The sequence below is a fragment of the Panicum virgatum genome, chromosome 8K (genome assembly GCF_016808335.1).
Source record: "Panicum virgatum strain AP13 chromosome 8K, P.virgatum_v5, whole genome shotgun sequence".
Classification (NCBI taxonomy): domain Eukaryota; kingdom Viridiplantae; phylum Streptophyta; class Magnoliopsida; order Poales; family Poaceae; genus Panicum; species Panicum virgatum.
This window is the reverse complement of record NC_053143.1, coordinates 8,764,183-8,786,375: the sequence shown is the minus strand read 5'-3', so window position 1 is coordinate 8,786,375 and position 22,193 is coordinate 8,764,183. Positions and strand designations below refer to the sequence as shown.

General features: G+C 51.3%; 1 protein-coding gene and 1 pseudogene across 7 annotated transcripts; both read right to left on the bottom strand.

Annotated features, from left to right (window-relative positions):
* LOC120645393 overlaps window positions 1-8,820 on the bottom strand; it is a 29,614-nt pseudogene extending 20,794 nt beyond the window's left edge.
* A 9,656-nt stretch (window positions 8,821-18,476) lies between these two features.
* LOC120643840 lies at window positions 18,477-20,462 on the bottom strand. Of its 7 annotated transcripts, none has more exons than XR_005663214.1 (5): window positions 20,237-20,462; window positions 19,859-20,125; window positions 19,722-19,790; window positions 19,024-19,076; window positions 18,477-18,899 (listed from the first exon to the last, which is right to left on the bottom strand). XR_005663214.1 is itself a non-coding variant. In XM_039920317.1 (5 exons), the coding sequence occupies exons 1-5, from the start codon at window positions 20,319-20,321 to the stop codon at window positions 18,895-18,897; spliced, it is 465 nt and encodes a 154-aa protein (XP_039776251.1). In that variant the 5' UTR covers window positions 20,322-20,462; the 3' UTR covers window positions 18,477-18,894. The 7 variants fall into 7 exon arrangements, 3 of the variants coding, with proteins under 3 accessions (XP_039776251.1, XP_039776249.1, XP_039776250.1); XR_005663215.1 differs by having other exon boundaries at window positions 18,477-18,887; XR_005663213.1 differs by having other exon boundaries at window positions 18,477-18,863.
* Between the last annotated feature and the right edge of the window lie 1,731 nt (window positions 20,463-22,193).

Below are 22,193 nucleotides of genomic sequence, written 5' to 3'. Positions count from 1 at the left end.
TAGCTCCGGCGTTTCTGAGGCGAAAAGGCATCGTGACGTAGCAGTACATGCCGAAAGGTGGGATAAAAGAGGTCGCGAGTTGGTCGGACTCTTTCATCTTAATTTGGTGGTAACCGGAATAAGCATCAAGAAAGGATAAAAGTTCACATCCCGTAGTAGAATCTACGATTTGATCAATACGTGGCAAAGGAAAGGCAACCTTAGGACATGCTTTATTCAAACTAGTGTAGTCTATGCACATCCTCCAACTTCCATTCTTTTTCTTCACTAATACAGGATTAGCTAGCCACTCGGGATGGAATACCTCTTTGATGAATCCGACCACCAGAAGTTTCTGCAGCTCCTCGCCGATCGCTCTCTCGTTATTTATGTTTGTGTTGTCATCAATCACCAAAAAGGGGAGATTGTAAGCATCTAGGCCCTCAAGGTATGTTTCGGTGATTAATGACAACCATTATTGTGACTAATGAGTTTGTGCAGCTTAATAGATCATTATCGCTCATTTGGTCATATGTCAAAAGAGGCCCCTCAATTTCGTTATCCAAAAAGGCGATCTCGGTATTCAACTCAAGATTATAACAAGACTAAGGATCTTTCTAGTCCTAAGTGTCGTAAGGTTGAGAAGGACACTTAGGTTAGTATAGGTTTTATAGTTTTGTAGTGATTGCACTATTAAGAAGGGTTAAGGTCAAGTAACTTGAACATGGACATGGTCATTTGAAAATGGATGCACACTACGGTCACTCAGGTTCCTAGAAGTTCAAATAAGTAGTTTTCAACTTATATCTCAAGAATATTTGGATTTCACTCAAGGCTCAAAACAGAAAAGGCAAAATCAGAAAAAGTCTATACACCGGTTTAACCGACGCTTCCACTTTTCTATACGTCGGTTAAACGAAGTCAGCAGAGTCTGGACAAGTTCTATACACCGGTTAAACCGATGTTGTTTGAATTAACGTCGGTGCATTAGTCCAGAGTTGGTTTTTCCAGGGCATTTCAAGTTCAATACACCGGTTAAACCGACGCTGTTTGAAATGAGACGTCGGTGCAATTGACCAGTGAGATGGTTTTTCCAGGGATTTCAGAAGTTGTACTCACCGGTTAAACCGACGATGGTCTTGAGTTAACGTCGGTGCAGTTGTCCAGAGACTTGGTTTTTCAGTTGATCAGTGGACAACTACACTCACCGATTAAACCGATGATACGTTGGTTAATCTGCCCAAGTTGTAATGGCTAGTTTTCAGAATGGGCAGCTTACATTCATCGGTTAAACCGACGCTGACTATTGGAGGTACGTCGGATTAACCGGCGCTACGCAGTTTTCTGGCAGCTTTTCTCCAACGGCTCTATTCGTGTGAGCTGCCTATATATACCCCTCCAATGGGTCATTTTGCACACTCTTAACACCAGGCAACATTCATACACTCATACATTGTTGAGAGCCATCTTAAGCTTCATCTTCCACATATTAGTTCATTCAATCAATCAAGAAGCAAGACTAAGGACTTGAGTAGAGAGAAGCTTGTGTGCATCCGTTCTTGGTGATCGGTTCTTGCTCAAGTGAAGGCCCTAGCTTGTTACTCTTGGTGATTGGCAGCACCTAGGCGATCTTGGTGATTGAAGGTGTTTCTTCCGGAGCTTGCCAACGATTGTGGGAGCCCGAAGAAGTTTGTACGTGGCTTGAGCTCCACCACGCCGGGATGGTGAACGGAGACTCTTAGTGAGCGCCCTCGTCTCGGTGACTTGGGAGGTGACAAGACTCTTAGTGAGTGTCACAACGTGGATTAGGGGTGTGTGCCAACACATCGACACCATGGGAAAAAAATCTGGTTGTCTCTTGCCCACTCTTTACTTTCAAGCACTTACTTTCATACAATTAATCATGTGCTTGACCTTAGAGATCATAGCTTAGCTCTACCTTGCTTAGTTTCATATCTAGTTGTATCTTTATAAGCTTATGTAGTTTGCTTAGCTAACCGGTTGGTGAATTGAGCCTTACTAGTATTGCATAGGTTAAGGTTGCTTTACCTTATTTTAGAAATTTGAAAAAGGCCCAATTCACCCCCCCTCTTGGTCCATCGATCCTTACAATTGGTATCAGAGCCTCGTTGCTCATTTGGATCATTAGGCTTCACCGCCTAGAGCTATGGCCAAGATGGGAGTTTCGCCGCCTCACTTCGAGGGCAAGAACTTTGCCTATTGGAAAGTTCGTATGGCCGCATACCTTGACGCGATTGCCCCCGAAGTGTGGTTGGCAACAAAGACCGGGTTCACCGGAACTCCCACCTCGGAGCAATTAAAATGGAATGCTAAGGCAAGAAATGCAATTTTCGAAGCCATTAGTGAGGAAGTCTTTGCTAGAGTAAATGGCATGGACTTAACAAGTGATATATGGAAAGAGCTAATTGAAATTCAAGAAGGCTCTACAAAAGTTCGTGAACAAAAATATCACTTGTTTAGAGCTAAGTATGATTCATTTAAGATGCTAGCTCATGAAAATTGCAATGATATGTATTCTCGCTTGAATGTCATTGTCAAGGACATTAATGCTCTTGAAGTTTCTAAAATTGACAGTGGCTCCATCAACCGCAAAATTCTCATGCTCCTTCCGAAGCCCAAGTATAACATCATTAATGCTATGCTTCAAAAGGAGAATCTTGATACAATGGAAGTGGGAGAGCTTGTGGGCGAAATTCGCGCTCATGAAATGGGTATCCTTGGTATGTCCGAAGAGCCAACTACAAGCAAGTCAATTGCTCTCAAAACCAAGGCCAACAAGCACCGCAAGCTCAAGATGGTCAAGCAAGAATCTAGCTCAAGCAATGAAGAAGAAGATCATCATGAGAGCTCATCCGATGAAGAAGATGATGGAGAACTTGCTCTCATGATGAGAAAGTTCACACGCTTGAATGACAAGATCAACAAGAAGGGTTTCAACTTTGACCCTAAAAGAAGAATGTTCCGGCCATGGGGAGATGTCAAGAACAAAAATTGCTACAATTGTGGAGAAAAAGGTCACGTTGCTCCAAATTGCCCCAAGCTGGACAAAAGAAAGAAGGACAACAAGAGCAAGCATCGCCATGATTCAAGCGATGATGATGAAGATGAGAAGAAGAATAAAAACAAGAAATTTGGGAAGAAGAAGAGCCATGACAAGAAGACCAAGCTCTTCCCGAAGAAAAAGGACAACACCAAGAGAAGTTTTTTGGTAGAAAAACAAGAGTGGGTGATCGATGTCTCATCAAGCGAAGAATCAAGTGATGAGGAAGAAGATATCGTCACCATCGCCCTTACCAATGAAGAATCATCGCTACCTCCACCTCCCATGTGCCTCATGGCAAAAGGTAAAACAAAGGTATGTGAGGTGGATAGTGACAATGATAGTGATGAAGAGCTTGACCCTTATGAGTTCACTAACCTCATTAATGAGTATACATCCGTTATCAAGAGGGAAAAGGGCAAAGTCAAGATTCTTGAGAGCACTCATGCCAAGTTAGAGTTTGCCCACTCCGATTTGCTTGGCAAGTACAATGACTTGCTCAAAAAGCACAATGAGTTAATTGTACTTGCTAAGCAAGTTGAAGAGAGCCACAAAAAGCTTAAACAAGAGCATAGGGAGTTGGCTCACAAATATCAAGAACTTGAATTTGCCTATGAAGCAATTGACCCAAGTCTTGAGAACTTTGTCAATGAAACTATTGAAAAGGTTAATGCTTCTACTTCATGTGATGACCTACTCATTAATACAAATGCCACTAATATTGTGCCCAAGCTTGTTGCTTCTAGGGAAAAGGAATTGATGGATCAAGTGGCAAGCCTCAAGAGTAGTGTGGAGAAGCTCTCAAGAGGAGAATACATCCACAAGGAAATTCTCTTCAACAATGCTCGTGACTATGGCAAGAGAGGTCTTGGTTCATTTCCGGAGCCAAATCAAGGCACTACTCCTTCTCCGGAGATCAAGACTAGCTTCATCAAGGAAGTTGGTTCATATTGCCAACATTGCCAAGTCACCGGGCACCACACTAGGGAGTGCACCTTACCATCACGTCCCCTTCCCACTTTACCAAAGAATTACTCATCAATGTTTCAAAATAACCATTTTCTCTTGAGTAAAGTGAAGGGCAAGGTGAAGGCCAAATTCATTGGCAAAATTGCTAAGGAGTCAAAGAAGAAGCTCCCCAAGAAACTTTGGGTCCCAAAAGCTCTTGTCACACATGTGAAAGGCCCAAAGCTTGTTTGGGTTCCTAAAACTCAAAAGTGAATTCTCATGTGTGTAGGTGAACTACAAAGCCGGTGGAAAACATTGGGTACTTGATAGCGGTTGCTCTCAACACATGACCGGCAATGATAGCATGTTCACCTCTCTTGAAGACCCCGGCGATCATGAACATGTCACCTATGGTGATAACTCAAGGGGGAAAGTCTTAGGTTTGGGTAGAATAGCTATCTCTAAAGATTTATCTATTTCTAATGTTTTGTTTGTAGAATCACTTAGTTTTAATCTTATTTCTATTGCTCAATTATGTAATCTTGGACTAACGTGTACCTTTGACAAGAATGGTGTTATAGTAACTCATGAAGAAGACAAGTCATTGGTATTCACGGGGTTTAGGCATGGCAACATTTACTTGGTGGATTTCTCTTCAAAGCAAACAAGCACCATGACATGCCTCTTCACCAAGTCGTCTCTTGGTGGCTTTGGCATAGAAGAATTGCTCATATTGGCATGAGCAACCTCAAGAAAGCTCACCAGAGAGGGATGATCACCGGCTTGAAGGACGTCACATTTGACAAGAACAAGCTATGTAAAGCATGTCAAGCCAGAAAGCAAGTTGCAACACATCATCCCATCAAGACGATGTTGTCTACCTCCAAGCCGCTCGAGCTACTACACATGGATCTTTTTGGTCCAACTATATACAAGAGCATTGGTGGTAACCTCTATTGCCTATTAATAGTTGATAATTTTTCACGTTACACTTGGGTCATGTTTCTAGGCGATAAGAGTGAAACTCTAGAAGTCTTCAAGACATTTGCAAGAAGAGCTCAAAGGGAGTACAACTCCCCAATTGTGAAGATCCGGAGTGACAACGGCACCGAGTTCAAAAATATGAAGATTGAAGAATGGTGCGATGAAGAGGGCATCAAGCATGAGTTTTCCGCCACCTACACACCTCAACAAAATGGAGTGGTGGAAAGAAAGAACAAGACACTCATCACCCTAGCAAGAGCAATGTTGGATGATTATGGCACGTCCGAGAAGTTTTGGGCGGAAGCAATCAACACGGCGTGTCATGCATCCAACCGAGTGTATCCCCACCGACTCCTCAAGAAAACTCCATATGAGCTCATCACCGGGAAGAAACCAAATATATCCTACTTTCGAGTCTTTGGTTGCAAATGCTTCATCTATAAGAAGAAAAGGCTCGGTAAGTTTGAAAGTAGATGTGATGAAGGTTTCTTTCTTGGTTATGCATCAAACTCCAAAGCATATAGAGTATTCAATCAAACCTCCGGGTTAGTTGAAGAAACATGTGATGTGGAGTTTGATGAATCTAATGGCTCCCAAGAGGAGGTTGTTGGCTATGAAAATGTAGGTGATGAAGAGATTGATAAAGCTTTGAAGAATATGTCCATTGGGGATATCAAGCCGGAAGAGGTGCATAAAGGCAATGATCAAGGGGGAGGACCTTCCTCATCTACACCAAGCACCTCCAAGGCACCCCAAGTGGATAAAGATCAAGAAAAAGATGATCCACTACCTCAAGAAGATGTGCCAACACCAACACCCCAAGTCCAAGAACAAGAAGAGCAAAGTGTTCCACAACAAGTACAAGTCACACAAGATCCACCCCAACAACCATCCACGCAAATACCGCTAGTGAAGCATGGTCGCATCTCCAAGGATCATCCAATTGGTCAAATCATTGGTAGTCCTTCCAAGGGAGTAAGAACTCGCTCTAAGCATGCTTCATTTTGTGAACATCACTCGTTTGTTTCTTGTATTGAACCCACTAGCATAGAGGAAGCGCTTGAGGACTCGGATTGGGTGATGGCCATGCAAGAAGAATTGAACAACTTCACCCGCAATGAAGTTTGGGTCCTCGAAGCTCCTCCAAAAGACAAGAACATCATCGGCACCAAGTGGGTCTTTCGAAACAAGCAAGATGAACATGGGGTGGTGATACGCAACAAAGCAAGACTTGTGGCAAAAGGGTTTTCTCAAGTCGAAGGTTTGGATTTTGGTGAAACCTTTGCTCCGGTCGCAAGACTTGAAGCTATCCGTATCCTTCTTGCTTACTCTTCACATCATAACATTAAGTTGTATCAAATGGATGTGAAAAGTGCATTCTTAAATGGCGTTATTAACGAACTTGTTTATGTTGAGCAACCTCCCGGGTTTGAAGATCCAAGGAATCCTAACCATGTTTATAGGTTGCACAAGGCACTTTATGGGCTAAAACAAGCTCCAAGGGCTTGGTATGAGAGGCTTCGTGACTTCCTAATCATGCAAGGCTTCAAGATCGGGAGGGTGGACACCACGTTGTTCACAAAAGACGTCAACGGGGATCTTTTCATTTGTCAAATTTATGTTGATGATATTATCTTTGGCTCAACTAATGATTTACTAAGCCATGAGTTTGCTACCATGATGTCTAGGGAATTCGAGATGTCCATGATTGGCGAATTGACCTTCTTCCTTGGTTTTCAAGTCAAACAAATGAAGGAAGGGACATTCATCCATCAAGAAAAATATACTAAAGATATCTTGAAGAAGTTCAAGATGGATGAGTGCATGCCAATCAAGACACCCATGGCAACCAATGGGCATCTCGACTTGGATGTGGACGGTAAACTGGTTGATCAATCCCTCTATCGTTCTATGATAGGGTCTTTGTTTTACCTTACCACATCTAGGCCCGATATAATGTTTAGTGTGTGCTTGTGTGCCCGCTTTCAAGCTAACCCAAAGGAATCACACCTTTCGGCTGTGAATAGGATCCTTCGGTATCTCAAGCACACCCCTAGCATAGGCTTGTGGTACCCCAAATGCGCTAGCTTAGATCTCTTGGGATACTCGGATTCGGATTTTGCCGGAAGCCGTGTGGATCGCAAGAGTACCTCCGGGGGTTGCCACTTGCTTGGGCATTCTCTAGTTTCTTGGTCAAGTAAGAAGCAAAATTCCGTGGCTTTGTCCACCGCGGAAGCGGAATATATAGTGGCCGGTGCATGTTGTGCCCAAATCTTATATATGAAGCAAACCCTTTTGGACTTTGGTGTGAAACTAGATAGGATCCCACTCCTTTGTGACAATGAAAGTGCCGTAAAAATTGCCAAGAATCCGGTTCAACACTCTCGCACAAAGCACATTGATATTCGCCATTACTTCTTGCGTGATCACGAAGCCAAAGGAGACATATCTCTTCAAGGTGTGAGATCCGAGGAGCAATTGGCGGATATTTTCACAAAACCATTAGACGAGAGTACTTTTGTAAGGCTAAGGAATGAGCTTAATGTGATAGATGCGGCAAACGTCATGTAAGTTGCCATGTCATATAGAAAAATGCATACATATAGGACACTTGTCTAACCATGGTAAGATAGTGATGAGCAAGGGTTTAGCTAGAGGTGGTGGTCCACTTGTTTTCCTCTAGGCTTGTAGAAAGGCTCATCATGAAGAAGCTTCCCGTGGGTTCAAACTTGACAAGTAGATCTTAAATTCTTGTTATGCATTTCTTGTCATATAGATGTGCACCTCATGTTTACTTTTACTTTCGCATGTGGTTGTAGCTTGCACCATCATTGCATGCGTAAGGGTCACAAAGGAGATCACTTGATGAAAATGAGACTTGTTTCATATACAAGATCTTAATTCATGAAAAGTGAAAAGAGCAAAGTGTTAGGTACGTTATTGCCTAGTGAGCAATGTCATGATGAGTTTGAAGCTTCCTATCTTCAATATTCCTATGACATGGCTCATACATTTTATTTGGCGCTTTGTCTCGCTTTGCGGCTTTTCCTTGTGTTTGAAAAGAAAATTATTTAAGCTAGTGTGCTATCCTATTTATTTTGAGGGGTAAAGTCGCCTATGCAAGTCCATTAACTTGAGTTTAGTTGAATTTTATAAGTTTATTGGACATAGCATAGAAGAGTGAGCTGAGTGAGGGGTTTTTGGTTCACCGGTTAAACCGACGCTCAATGGATCTATACCCATCGGTTTAACCGGCGTTACTAAGTTTCTGTCTCAGCTCAGTCAAACCAGACGTTCAACCGGCGTATTCAAAAGTCACATCATCGGATCAACCGATGAACGTAACACAGATATGACCTGTCAATCAACCGGTGTTAGCAGCGTTCAACCGGCGAGTTCAAATTGCATATCGTCGGATCAACCGGCGTTCAGATGAATTTTTTGCTGGAGTCTCGGGTAAACTAAACCGACGCAATCAACCGGCGTTCAAACCCTATGCGTTGGATCGACCGGTGTTAAAGAAAATCGCGGGCCCACTCGTCATTTATCTCTTGTGCCCGCGGACGCATGTCTCACTTCCTTGCTTTTCCCGACTCCGCGCCGCCGCTGCTCGTTCCGCCTCTCCAAGCGCCGCCGCTTCACCTCGCCGCCGCCCGTACACGTCGTCGCCGCCAATCCACGCCCGCGCCGTCATCCACGCCGCCGACCCAAGCCACCGCCACGCGCAGCCCGCAGCACCGCCGCTCGCACGCCGCCCGCCTGCGCGCGCCCACGCCGCTCGCGTACGCCATCTCTTGCTGCTCACCGCCGCCGCTCCCACACCTCGCGCAGCCCACGGAGCCGCACATCCACGCCTGTCACACCGCAGCCGCAGCCGCTCCACGCTCACCAGGTGTTCGAGGTTTTGCCTGATCGAGATGGGTCGCGAAAAGAGGAAGGGAAAGGAGGTTGTTGTGGAGAAGCTCGTCCGCAAGCGGACTCGCGCAGAGAGAGAGGCCGAGAGGGCCGAGATGGTGGCCAAGGCCACCAAGGAGCAGGCGTTAGGCCGTGCTTGCCCGTTCGCGATCAGAGAGCAGCTAGCCAGGGGCAGGGGCAGATGCCGAGGTATGGGCAGGGTCAGAGGTGCCTGGGCCACCAGGACCACTACACAGCAGACCGAGGGTGATACGTCTGAGGGGGAGCCGACAGCTGCAGAGTCAGATCACTCAGTTTCAGATGCAGATTCAGATGCAGCATAGTCAGAGCAGACTCAGGGGCAGAGCACACAGGGGTCACCGACTCTACGACATTCTGGCCGCACTCGGCAGACGTCCCCAGCAGGAGAGTCTTCACCAGCGACCGAGCGTCGCACTGGACCGAGGACGCGAGGAGGTCACCAGCCACAGGAGCCTCGCAGGTCCGCAGCAGCAGCAGCAGCAGCTCGTAGAGCCGAGGCCCTAGAGGCCGAGCGCGCAGTGTTCCGTATGGACACTGTTGTGCGTCTGGAGCTAGGTGTACTGCTCCAGAACTTGACCAAGGCCAATGCGGCGAAGGTCAAGAGGCTCAGGTGGAGTGTTGGGGAGGAGGACTGGTTCCCCGTGACCCGTGACAGCAGGGTCGACCGTAGGTTCTGGACACTACTTCAGGCCAGTTTCTACGAGACCTACCAGAGGCGGGGCCACAGGATCTTCCCGCACAAAGTGCTTGACTGGGTGTCACTGAGGACAGCCGCAGGGGGAGCAGACGTCAGAGAGCACTTTGCTCACTTCAGAGGCCTGCCCAGGTTACTCCAGATAGAGCAGAACAGATATATTGAGGATTGGGTCAGAGTTTTCTATGCCACAGCCTGGATAGCTCCCGGGCGTAGAGCCGTACACTTTGTTTTTGGAGGCCAGGTCTTTGGTCTGTCGAGGGCGACGATAGCAGGGATTCTCGGAGTTGACTTGATTGACGTCTCCCTGCACGAGATGGTATACGGAGACGCAGATCCACCGCGCAGAGCTATGATTGGCGGGATTGCACCTTCTCACGAGGCGATCTCTCAGTGCTTCCGCCAGCCGTTTCCAGCGTCGTATGCCAGAGTCCCTAGCCTGTTGACCCCAGAGGCGTACGCAGTTCACATGGCCCTCCGGAGGACTCTGTTACCGAGGAGTGGCTACCCAGAGGGGTTTACAGGCATGCAACAGCTATTACTACTTCACATCCTCACTCACGAGCTGTTCGATATTGTTGACTTTATTTTGGCTGAGATCGAGGATGTGATCACCGATGGGATGGGGGTCGTGAGGCAGTTCCCTTATGCACACTGGATTAGCTATATTTGCTCTATGATTGTACCAGCAGAGTCACCTGTCAGCAGTGTGTACCATCAGGATGAGGCTCCCCGGTTCCCAGTTTACCGTCCGACAGCTCCCCAGGACCGGAGGAGAGGCAGACAGGCCGAGAGAGCTGCCATGGCACAGTTGTCACCAGAGGCACAGGCCCGTGTGGCACAGGAGGATGAGGCACTGCTAACTGCCGAGGCACAGCTTCCCGGAGGAGACGATGAGATACACTGGTATGAGCTTGAGTCAGACTCCTCCGAGGACGTCGAGTACTTTCCTGCAGCAGCCCCAGCTAGTCACGACCACGAGGCAGGGGGGTCCAGAGAGCCAGCCCTAGAGTCACCCGCTGCTGCTATAGTCACAGGTGACTCAGCCGTCCGAGCTTACCTCTCTCCTACAGCAGCTCGTCACTCAGCAGTGAGAGGATCGGATAGCACAGGAGGAGTCCAGGAGAGCCCATGAGGCTCAGCTTGCAGCGATACAGAGGGAGGCCGCCCGAGAGCGTGCTGCAGTGGAGGAGCGGTTTGTCGAGCTTATCGACAGAGTCTCTCAGAGGACAGACGCTCAGTTCCAGCAAATGCAGCAGGGCATGATGGCGATGTTCGGGATGATCACTTAGCTGTACACTCACACCGGACTCGCCCCGCAGCAGTCAGGACAGCCAGGCCTTCAGGGCGTTGGAGCACCTCAGCTTGCAGTCACTTCAGCTCCAGCCCCTACTGCAGCTCCAGCTACTACAGCGACACCGGAGACCACGTTCTCGATGTCCGCACTACTTGGGTCTGCCGGTCGTCCACTCTTCTCACCACTGCCAGCGACTTCACTCTTCCAGGACTCTCCTTCAGCAGTCCAGTCAGTCGCCCTCCCCGTCATACCACAGACACTACCTTCAGGGGGAGGAGGAGAGGGTTCTTTACTTCAGCAGTCGACACAACCGGTAGCTTCAGCACTTACTACTTCAGATGTTGACACATCTTCTGCTGAGCCGGTTACCACTTCTACGGACCCTCTTCCAGGCAGTGCCAGCACGAGAGCCTCCACGACGGCTACACCTCCAGTCAGCTCCGACCAGCAGCTCCCGTCCGTCACCGAGGGTTCACCATCCGACGACGACGATGACGATGACGACCCGGACCGCTTCCTTGCCGTGCCACGACAGCCAGATCAGTAGCTCGCCTTTTTGGTGCTTTGATGTCAAAGGGGGAGAGAGTCAGGGGGAGTTGGAGTCAGAGGGAGGGTAGAGTTAGAGAGAGCTCGTAGTTATCAGGACTTTGATGCTTTGTATCTCATTTGGTGTTAGTTCATGGATATGTACATTTGTCGCTTGAGTATGTTGTGGTTTGAGACATATCTATGGATTTCATTTGAGCCGTTGAGCTCTTTGGTCCTTTTTCGAGTTTTCTTGTGTTTATCCTGTTTTATCTTTCTCGCTCTCTCGTTATTTATGTTTGTGTTGTCATCAATCACCAAAAAGGGGAGATTGCAAGTATCTAGGCCCTCAAGGTATGTTTCGGTGATTAATGACAACCATTATTGTGACTAATGAGTTTGTGCAGCTTAATAGATCATTATCGCTCATTTGGTCATATGTCAAAAGAGGCCCCTCAATTTCGTTATCCAAAAAGGCGATCTCGGTATTCAACTCAAGATTATAACAAGACTAAGGATCTTTCTAGTCCTAAGTGTCGTAAGGTTGAGAAGGACACTTAGGTTAGTATAGGTTTTATAGTTTTATAGTGATCGCACTATTAAGAAGGGTTAAGGTCAAGTAACTTAAGCATGGACATGGTCATTTGAAAATGGATGCACACTACGGTCACTCAGGTTCCTAGAAGTTCAAATAAGTGGTTTTCAACTTATATCTCAAGAATATTTGGATTTCACTCAAGACTCAAAACAGAAAAGGCAAAATTAGAAAAAGTCTATACACCGGTTTAACCGACGCTTCCACTTTTCTATACGTCGGTTAAACGAAGTCAGCAGAGTCTGGACAAGTTCTATACACCGGTTAAACCGATGTTGTTTGAATTAACGTCGGTGCATTAGTCCAGAGTTGGTTTTTCCAGGGCATTTCAAGTTCAATACACCGGTTAAACCGACGCTGTTTGAAATGAGACGTCGGTGCAATTGACCAGTGAGATGGTTTTTCTAGGGATTTCAGAAGTTGTACTCACCGGTTAAACCGACGATGGTCTTGAGTTAACATCGGTGCAGTTGTCCAGAGACTTGGTTTTTCAGTTGATCAGTGGACAACTACACTCACCGGTTAAACCGATGATACGTCGGTTAATCTGCCCAAGTTGTAACGGCTAGTTTTCAGAATGGGCAGCTTACATTCATCGGTTAAACCGACGCTAACTATTGGAGGTACGTCGGATTAACCGGCGCTACGCAGTTTTCTGGAAGCTTTTCTCCAACGGCTCTATTCATGTGAGCTGCCTATATATACCCCTCCAATGGGTCATTTTGCACACTCTTAACACCAGGCAACATTCATACACTCATACATTGTTGAGAGCCATCTTGAGCTTCATCTTCCACATCTTAGTTCGTTCAATCAATCAAGAAGCAAGACTAAGGACTTGAGTAGAGAGAAGCTTGTGTGCATCCGTTCTTGGTGATCGGTTCTTGCTCAAGTGAAGGCCCTAGCTTGTTACTCTTGGTGATTGGCAGCACCTAGGCGATCTTGGTGATTGAAGGTGTTTCTTCCGGAGCTTGCCAACGATTGTGGGAGCCCGAAGAAGTTTGTACGTGGCTTGAGCTCCACCACGCCGGGATGGTGAACGGAGACTCTTAGTGAGCGCCCTCGTCTCGGTGACTTGGGAAGTGACAAGACTCTTAGTGAGTGTCACAACGTTGATTAGGGGTGTGTGCCAACACATCGACACCACGGGAAAAAAATCCGGTTGTCTCTTGCCCACTCTTTACTTTCAAGCACTTACTTTCATGCAATTAATCATGTGCTTGACCTTAGAGATCATAGCTTAGCTCTACCTTGCTTAGTTTCATATCTAGTTGTATCTTTATAAGCTTATGTAGTTTGCTTAGCTAGCCAGTTGGTGAATTGAGCCTTACTAGTATTGCATAGGTTAAGCTTGCTTTACCTTGTTTCAAAAATTTGAAAAATACCCAATTCACCCCCCCCCCCCTCTTGGTCCATCGATCCTTACAGGAGTGCTCGGCGACCTCCCTTGGTATGCCAGGCATGTCCGAGGGACTCCACGCAAAGATGTATGCATTGGCATGGAGAAAGTCGACGAGCACCACTTCCTATTTGCTGTCGAGGGTTGCACTGACTGGCAATGCATTGTTGTCGGGGTGATTCGGGACGAGGGGCACCTTCTTGATACCCTCGGCGGGTTCGAAGCTGCCTGCGTGTCGGTGCGTGGAGTCCAAGACCTCACTTGCCATCTTGTCGAGGGTGGCTACGAGGGCCTCATCCTCCGCTTGAGCCTCCACGTGCTCGACACACTCGATGTCGCACTCGTATGCGTGCTCAAACGAGGAGCCGACGGTAATGACACCCCTCCGGCCCAGCATCTTCAGCTTCAGGTACCGTAGTTGGGGATGGCCATGAACTTGGCGTAGCAAGGACGGCCAAGGATGGCGTGGTAGGCTCCCCGAAACCCCACCACCTCAAAGGTGAGCACATCCTTGTGGAAGTTGGCTGCCATGCCGAAACAGACGGGTAGGTCGATCTAGCCGAGGGTTTGGACTCGCTTCCCCGGCGCAACGCCATGGAATGGCGACTTGCTGGGGGGAGCTTGTTCAATCCGATCCCCATGAGCTCCAAGGTGTGGGCGTACATGATGTTGAGGCTGCTGCCCCCGTCCATGCGCACCTTGGAGAAGTGGGTGTTGCCGATGATGGGGTCGACAACAAGCGGGTACCGTCCCGGGTGTGGGACGTAGTCGGGGTGGTCCTCGCTAGACCTGGGCAAATGTCGGGTCGGGTCGGGTCGGGTTCGGGTCGGGTCAAGGTCGGGTCACGGATCGCATAGGACGGCCCGCGCCCGACCCGTACCTATCACCGGGTCGGGTCGGGTTGGCCCATGCACCCTGCGCGGGCGTGTCGGGTCGGGTTTTTTTCGGGTTGGGTCGGGTTTTTTGGCCTTTGGGTCGGGTTTTGGGTCAAAAATCACGGCCCGTGCCCGGCCCGTTGATTGTTGCGGGTCAAAAAATACGGCCCGCGCCCACCCGCCACGTAGCTCGGGTTGGGTCGGGTCGGGTTTTTTTCGGGCGGGTTGGGTCGGGTTGTTCGGGTCGGGTGACCCATGCCCAGGTCTAGTCCTCACAGCCGAAGGAAATGGTGTCCTCCGACCAGTCAAGGTAGGATGGTGTGGCCTTGGTGATGGAGAAGACTTCCCGGCGCTCACGCTTGCGCTGCCGAGAGGTCATGTTCGTTGTCGGCCCTCCAAAAATAAAGAAGGCGTTCTCCACCAGGGGGAACTCGTCGTCTCCACCTTTGTCACCAGCATCCTTCTTCTTGTCCTCGTCGCGATGCACGACGCGGTTGTAGTACTTCCGGAGCATTTCACACTGCTCGAGGGTGTGGTTGACCGAGCCCTTGTGGTAAGGGCACGACTTCTTGAGCATGTCGTCGAATAGGCCGCCACCACCTCGAGGGGGGCCTCGAGGTCCTTTGCGGTCCGGGGCCGCGACGAAGGCCTCGTCGGAGTCTTCTGCCTGCCCCGGTCCACGTTGGTTTGATGGGGCCGGCTTCTTCCCTTTCTTCCCCAGCTTCTGTTTCTTGGCGGGGGCGTTGATCTTGGCGTTGCTGCCCTCTGCGGGCGCACCTTCCTTGCGCTTGTTCGGCTTGTCGTCGAAGATGGCACCGACGGCCTCCTCTCCAGCGGCGTAGTTGGTGGCAGCGTCGAACAACTCATTGGTGTTGGCGGGACGGCTTCGCGTAGTTCGTGCACCAGGTTCCTGCACGTCGTGCCCTCGAGGAAGGCGTTGATGACCTCGACGTGGGTGATGCTAGGGAGCTCAGTTCATTGCTTGGAGAAGCGCCGCACGTAGTCACGCAGGGACTCATTAGGCTTCTGTCGGCACCCTTTGAGGTCCCAGGAGTTCCCAGGGCGCACGTATGTGCCCTGGATGTTGCCCACAAAGATCTGGACTAAGTCGGCCCAGTTGTGGATCTGGTCCGCGGGCAAGTGCTCGAGCCACGTTCATGTGGCGTCAGCAAGGTGAAGGGGAAGGTTGCGGATGATGACCACGTCGTCCGTCGTACCTCCCAGCTGGCATGCTAGGCGGTAGTCGTTGAGCCAGACTGCGGGATCGGTCTCGCCCGAGTACTTGACGAGGGTGGTGGGCTGTCGAAAGCGTGGGGGAAAAGGAGCGGTACGAATCTCCCGGCTGAACACACGGGGTGCCCGGAGGCTCCGGTGACTCGCCCCTGTCATGTTTGGGGTCGAAACGTCCACCCCGTCAAGGGGTGTACTTCCTACCATTGACAATGTTGCGGGCGTCGCCGTCGCCGTCATGTCCGCGCGTGTCATGAAGTCGCTCCCTTGCGGTAGTCTTTCCGATGCGATTGTAAACCGAGGGTGCTTTCGCACTATGTGCTGCGGCTACCTTTCCCCTCACTCCTGGTGGAGTGTACACCGAAACCTCGTGGTCCTGCCGTGCAGTCCCACCGGGCTGCTTCGGGACTATCGAGCGTATGCGAGACGCAGAGCTCTCGTCCTGCTGCACAGCAGCTTGCTCGATGAGCGCCTGTGCCTCGCGGCGCAGGTTGCGACCCGAACTCGTCGACGACTCGGGCATTGCTTGGAGTAGGTAGGCCGCAGCTACGAGTTTTTCGCCGGCCGTTTTCAGTTCCGGAGGTTTGTCGACGTTGTCATCGGTTAGGATACGCTCCCGGGCAACGCGTGCCACCGCCTGGGCATGCACGCCGTGCGCGGTGCGCTGCTGCTCGAGTGTGGTGCGCAGCTCCTGCGTCTGCCGACGCTGCTCGTCGAGCTTGGCTTTAAGCTCCTTGAGCTGAGCCAGCTGTGACTGCCGCGCCGCCGAGCTTGACGAAGAAGAAGGGGTCCCAGCCGGCACCACCGGTTGGTTTGACTGCGCGTCGGCCCCGCCGTTCCCGTCATTGCCCGGAGCGTTGTCATTTTGCCCGTCCGTGAGCTCGGCCATGAAGCACTCCCGAGTGGGATCGTAATCCCCCTCGCTGGAGTCCTCAGAGTAGGTGAGGCAGTAAGCCGCCGCGAGCTGGAACGAGTGGAAAGCATCGGGGTCACGGACCCCGGAGTAGTCCTCGGCCTCCTTGGCCGTGAAGTTGTTCATGAAGAAGCTGATGTCGTCGGTGATCGATCTCGCCGTCTTGGGGTAGGAGTCGTTAGGAGATGATGCGATGAGGTTGCGGATCGACAGGAGGTGATGACCCGGCGATCCTCGTACTCGGCGAAGTTGGTCCTGGTCGAAGAGGCGTAGGTGGCAGCATTGCGCATCCCGAAGGGAAAGGGCGACGGCGAAGTCGCGGCCCCCCCTAGGAGGCACTGGGGCTGCAGTCAATGATGGTGCCAGCATAGATGACGCCGAGGCACGTGATGACGAAGCGGTGGCCCCGTCGGCCGCGACGCTGAGCTGCGACATGGCATCCTCAACCCGCGTGGGTGAGCTGAGGTGTGCCGCCTGGCGCTGCTCCATGCGCGCTTGTCGCGAGTGCTGGCCCGAGTGCCTGTTGCGCCGGGCTGGTGAAGTCGGAGCGTCGGGGTTGCATCTGGGCGTGAGGAGCTCAATGAGGTAACCGTTGCCGGTTGCTCTGAACTCAAGACTCCCGAACCAGATCACGTATCCCGCTGGGAGCGGATCCGAGGCGCCCATGGGAAATGGGTTGGATCTGCTCGCCATCCCTGGAGATCAAATGGGAACAAAAGAAAAAATGTCACGCAGCGCCCCCTACCTAGTGTGCCAACTGTCGGTGTCCTAACCCGGCAGTCTGGACCCAACCAGTGATGATGCTGCATGTTTCTCGTCCCAAATGTTGATGCAAGAGGCAATACAGTAACGCACGGGTTTATCCTGGTTCCGGCCGTGGGGCCGTACGTCCAGCAAAGGGGTGTGCGAGAGCACTGTACTATCTTGCACCGAGGGGTGCCTGTAGTAGGGGGTACAAGCGGGGCGAGAGAGGGAGGGAAGCTCCCAAGTCTCTGCTAGAGGAGGAGGTGATTGAGGCGAGCGCCAATATCGGGGCTCAGAGGAGCGTATGTGCTCTTTGAGTTGTGCTAAGTGTGTAGAACAGTCCAGATGGAGAAGACGATGACCGCCTCCCCCTTTTATAGACACAAGGAGGGTGGTGTACATGCACGGGGAGATCGCGAAAGTCGTCGTGTCCCCCCTCCCCAAATCGCGGGGGTGCAGTGGCCGAGTACTGTAGGAAGTACATTGTGGGGTATGGCGCCGGGCGTGGCGGTCGTCCTAGGCATCGTCCTTGACTCCATCTCGCCGGGCCAACGGTCCCGGGCCCTCTTCCCGCTTGGGGACCGGTCCGGCGTCACCATGTGTCCCAGAGGTGGAAATGCTCAGCACCTGTGGCCGCGGACCCGGACCCCCGCAGGTGGGTCCGGGACCTCCACGTGCCATCCGAACTCCCGCAGATGGGTCCGGGACCTCCACGTGCCTATCCGGACCCCCGCGAGCTCTCGGCTCAGCTAGCTGCTCGGGAGGGGTCCGGAGCCGCCACGTGTCACGCAGATGTGGGCACGAGCGGAGATCGCACCGGCGTCCTGGCGACTCCAGCGGGCGGCGTGGTCGTTGCTGTGGGGGTACCGTCCTCCAGGCGTGGCGTGGCGGTGTTCCGAGGGTCCTACAGGCCAGGGTCTTGTCTCGGTCAAGGCCGGAGCCGCCTCCGAGGGTCGTGCCCATGCTGCTTGAGGGCTCCGCGGAATGGAAAGTACGAAGGAGGTACGGGGAGTTGGCAGTATAGTAGCTGGAGCAGTGCTGAGCACGTCTTGTACTGCGTCGTAGGTTCCCACAGTATCGCCACAGCGTCTGGAATGGCGGAGCAGTGACCGGAGTTGGCGGACGGGACTCCGGTCACAGCCACTGTGCGGAGTGGCGGCCTGACGCCGTCTGACCTGGGCGCTGTGGAGGAGTGGTTGGCATTAATGCCTCCGTACGGCGGGCAGGTGAGCGGAAGGGCCGTTTGTCCCTTCCGCCGAAGGGTGGCCTCGAGCGAGGCGAAGACGCGGGGCGCGGTCGAGGGCTTCGGCGGGGAGCCCTCGAGCGAAGCAGAGCTCCCCCTGTGGGTCCGAGAGGGGGGTGCGAATGGGCCGCACTGCGTACGTGGGCCGTGTGTTGAGCTTCTTTGAGTCCTTTCCTTTCTTCCAGATTGGAAGGAGGCTGTAGGCCTTCGTGGGCCCGGTTGCCCAGCACGTGTTTGCGTCTTTAGGGCGATTTTAGTCCCCTGATTAGGGTGCCCCTAGTCATGGTACCCGACACGCCCGCTCAACGAACACGACAAACAACGGACAACGCGGCCGAGGTAGGACGACAGAGCATGGAGGTAATCTTGCGCGCCACGTCAAACTGCACAAACGGGTCCGACAGCAGCACCGCCACCACCGCAGGCAGCCCAAAAGCTTGCTGCTTCCCCACCAAGTTGTATTACTACAAGTCAATCTTCCAAATAGATGATCAATGAAATTACTATAGCATATCAATCATGGTGCAACGTGGAATCAATGACATCAAACAACTGATCCATCTCTAGTAATGTAATAGGCACAAGAGAGTAGTAACTTACTTCCTCTTCTCCAATTCTGGTAAATTACTCCTTGAAAACCTTTCAACAATGACCTGCAAATACAAGCTAACAATTCATGAGGTCCATGTTCGTCAAGCAAGAGATGCAAAACTATCAGAGATTAGGGGCAAAAGGGGAAGGGAGAATAAAATGTAGGCTAGAATTTGTTCAGATTCAGTAGAAATATTGGTTTATGCTAAAATTTGCAATGTTTCTAGACCTTCATGCACGTATGCATGCAAGAACAATTGAGTGTCAGAAAATGATTTGCAGGTGCATGGTGGGCATAACTTGAAAGAAAAGGAATTGATTCAATTGGGACAGCATAACGAATTAAGATAGAACCCTGAACGAAACCCCAGGGCCCCATCATGAGAGATGCTAGTAGTTTTTTTAAGTTCCGAAAGCCAACAAATTGTGTGAAGGAACGAAGGAATCCTTAACTGAATCCTAAAATCTGTTATGCTGTTTGCTCCCGTCCATATCCATATATGTGATTACATGATAGATATGTGGAAGAGAAGGGTGGGCGGAAGTGGAAAAAAGGAGCAGCACTCGATGGAAGTTACAGAGGGCAGAATGATCAACAACTAATCTGTGGGCTAGCGATGTGAACACGAATAAGAGCAGAAGGCCCTTTCTGCATAGGGTTTGGGCTGGAAGAGGGAAATTGAAAGGAACGGAGAGGGTTCACATACAGGCCCCTGGCGGGATAGTTGGCGATCATGGCGGCGGATTCCTGGAGCCTCTCAACTGCACCCGGACCACTAGCATGCATCAGAATTCATTCAATTGAGTGAAATACAGAGGTAGATATCTACCGAGAGCTACCGACCAAAGGTGAATTCCTTCTTGAAGGCTTCATGGCGAATCAGATCGGCTCGGAGCGAATCGCCGGTTGCTTCCTTCCCTTCGTTGAAATCCGCTGTGCTCACCGGCCAGGTCCGGAATGGCGTCGCGGCCCATGGTTGGGGGCGGCCAGATCTTGTCCGCCCCGCACGCCAGCTCCCCCACCGTGCCCATGAACTCGGCGGCGCCCGGCCAGTCTGCCGTGGCTGAACCGGAACCCCACCACAAAGCCGCCGCACCCTAACATGCTCACCTGCAGCAAATTCGGCACTGGTGGTAAGAGAGCCGGAAGGAAATCCCAAATCCGCGCCCAATCGAAGCAACCCTACACAATGCGGCTCTAATCGAGGAGGCCTCCGTGTACCTGGACAAGCAGGAAGGGCTTGTTCTCCTCGCGGCTGGGGCGCGGTAGCGGGTGCGGGAGCAGGTTGTCCTTGGAGATCTGCCATAGCCGATGTTGATGTCGAGGTGGGAGTAGTTGAGCACGAAAAGGTCCGGGTTGCGGATGCGGACCTTGAGCGTGGCGGAGATGGTGCCGGCGACGGCGGGGCGCGCCGTGACGGAGACGTGCGCGAGGCGGAGGCGTGCGAGGGAGATGCGAGGGAGACGTGCGCGAGGTGAGGAGGAGGCGGAGGCGCGCATGGAGGATGCCCGCGAGCGCAAGGAGGAAGAGGGCGGCGAGGCAAGGGCCGAGGCAGCGGTCCCCACAGCGCAGGCGGATGGGGACGAGGAGCACGGCTCGGGAGTCGTCGGGGTGGTGGTAGAGGTAAGGAGAGGGCAGCGGCGAGGAGCAAGAGAGGGAGGGAGGCGGCGGCGCCGCGGCGGGGAGCAGGAGAGGGGGTGAGGCGGCCGCGAGGGATCCGAGGAGGAGAGCGGCGGCGGCGGGGGGACTGGGGGAGGAGTGGGAGGGAGAGAGTGGGCGGCGACAGGAAGGAGGGAGAGGGGCTAGGGTTCGGGTGCGGCGGGAGGGGGCAAATGAAAAACATCTGGCAGGGGGTTTTTCATTAAAATGACAAGATTCTTAGATTTCTCCTTTGTATGGAAATAATCATTAATTCGAGGACCTAAGAGTAAAATATACGAACGTGTTTACTACAGTGTCCGGATGATTTGGGTTCTATTGTGATTCTTGGAAAAAAAGAGGGTTTTTTTGAAAAGTATCCGGCGCTCAGAGAGATCGACACGCGTCCCATTTTTCCCGTGGGACGCGGGGAGAGAAGCGCAGAGCAGTAACTTTTAACCATTCTGATTCGTCCTTCTCCCAAGACAGAGAAGGCTCAAGCCGCTAAGCGGGTAAACTCTTCTCCAGTTCTCCTCCTGCGGTCCTACCCATGCTCTCTCCACGGTCTGTCCCTCTTCATTAGCTCTCTCTTCCCAGCTGCTCCCTCTTGAAGATCCCTTTTTATCCTGCTCATCCTCTCCTCGATGCTATTATTTCTTCTCCATTCAAGGAAGCAGAAGCTTGTGGGTCACGAACATGGCCTAGCCCGTACGTGCCCTCACAGCCGCGCCATGGGATTGTCACGAGCAGGCCCCGACACCAGCACGGAGCTCTTGCGCTCGACGGCGCGCTCTGCTAGTTGCCCAGTTTCACGGTGCACGGAGGTGCGACCCTGCCGGGACAGATAGGTAAAGGCGTGGGACAGGCATCACCCCCAACTTCCCACTTACTGCCGGTAACGTTTAAATACCACAATAGTTATGGAATCCAACCAAACCTTTCTATTTTGCAATAAATTAGTTGAGACTTGGTATACGGTGGTTGGAAGGTGTTGGGTACAATACCATTTGGTACAATTTTTTTGTTGATATAACTGTTGACCGTTGATATGATATGTGAACTAAAAAATAAACTAATGCCGGTACCAGTTCTATCTACTTTGTACCGGCCTCCACATATTTGATACTTTTTCTAAATACCTCTAGTTACCTCTTAAATCTCAACCGTTGATTTTACCTCGATGAATGGTTCTCATTTATTCTAATTATAGTAAAACTTCTCAAGTTAGAGCATCTCCAACAGTTTCTCTAAAAGGATCTGGTTAGCTAAAATTTTAGAAAAACCTCCAAAACTACCATCCAACAGACTGGGTATCTTAGCCACCTCGCTACCCGCCTCGCTCCTCGCACGGCAAAGATCCCGAGCGGACTCCCCTCGCCAAACTCCCCCTCCACCCTCCTGCGCCACACCCTCCGCCTCCTCTTCCCGCACGAGCATGAAGCAGGCATGAGCAGCAATCGGCGACGGCGGAGCTCGGCGCCAGGCCAACAGATGCTCCTTCCTGGCCTTGAGATGCTCCTTGCGCAACGAGGCGGAGGAG

What these genes read in the sequence shown, in the direction of transcription:
- LOC120643840 (XM_039920315.1), bottom strand. Translation starts at nt 20,321, where the DNA reads ATGGCAGATCTCCAAGGACAACCTGCTCCCGCACCCGCTACCGCGCCC. An exon ending in CAAGAAGGAATTCACCTTTG is followed by an intron (nt 19,777 to 19,858) that starts GTCGGTAGCTCT and finishes GTCCGGGTGCAG; the next exon opens with TTGAGAGGCTCCAGGAATCC. An exon ending in CCAGAATTGGAGAAGAGGAA is followed by an intron (nt 18,888 to 19,023) that starts GTAAGTTACTAC and finishes ATTGACTTGTAG; the next exon opens with TAATACAACTTGGTGGGGAA.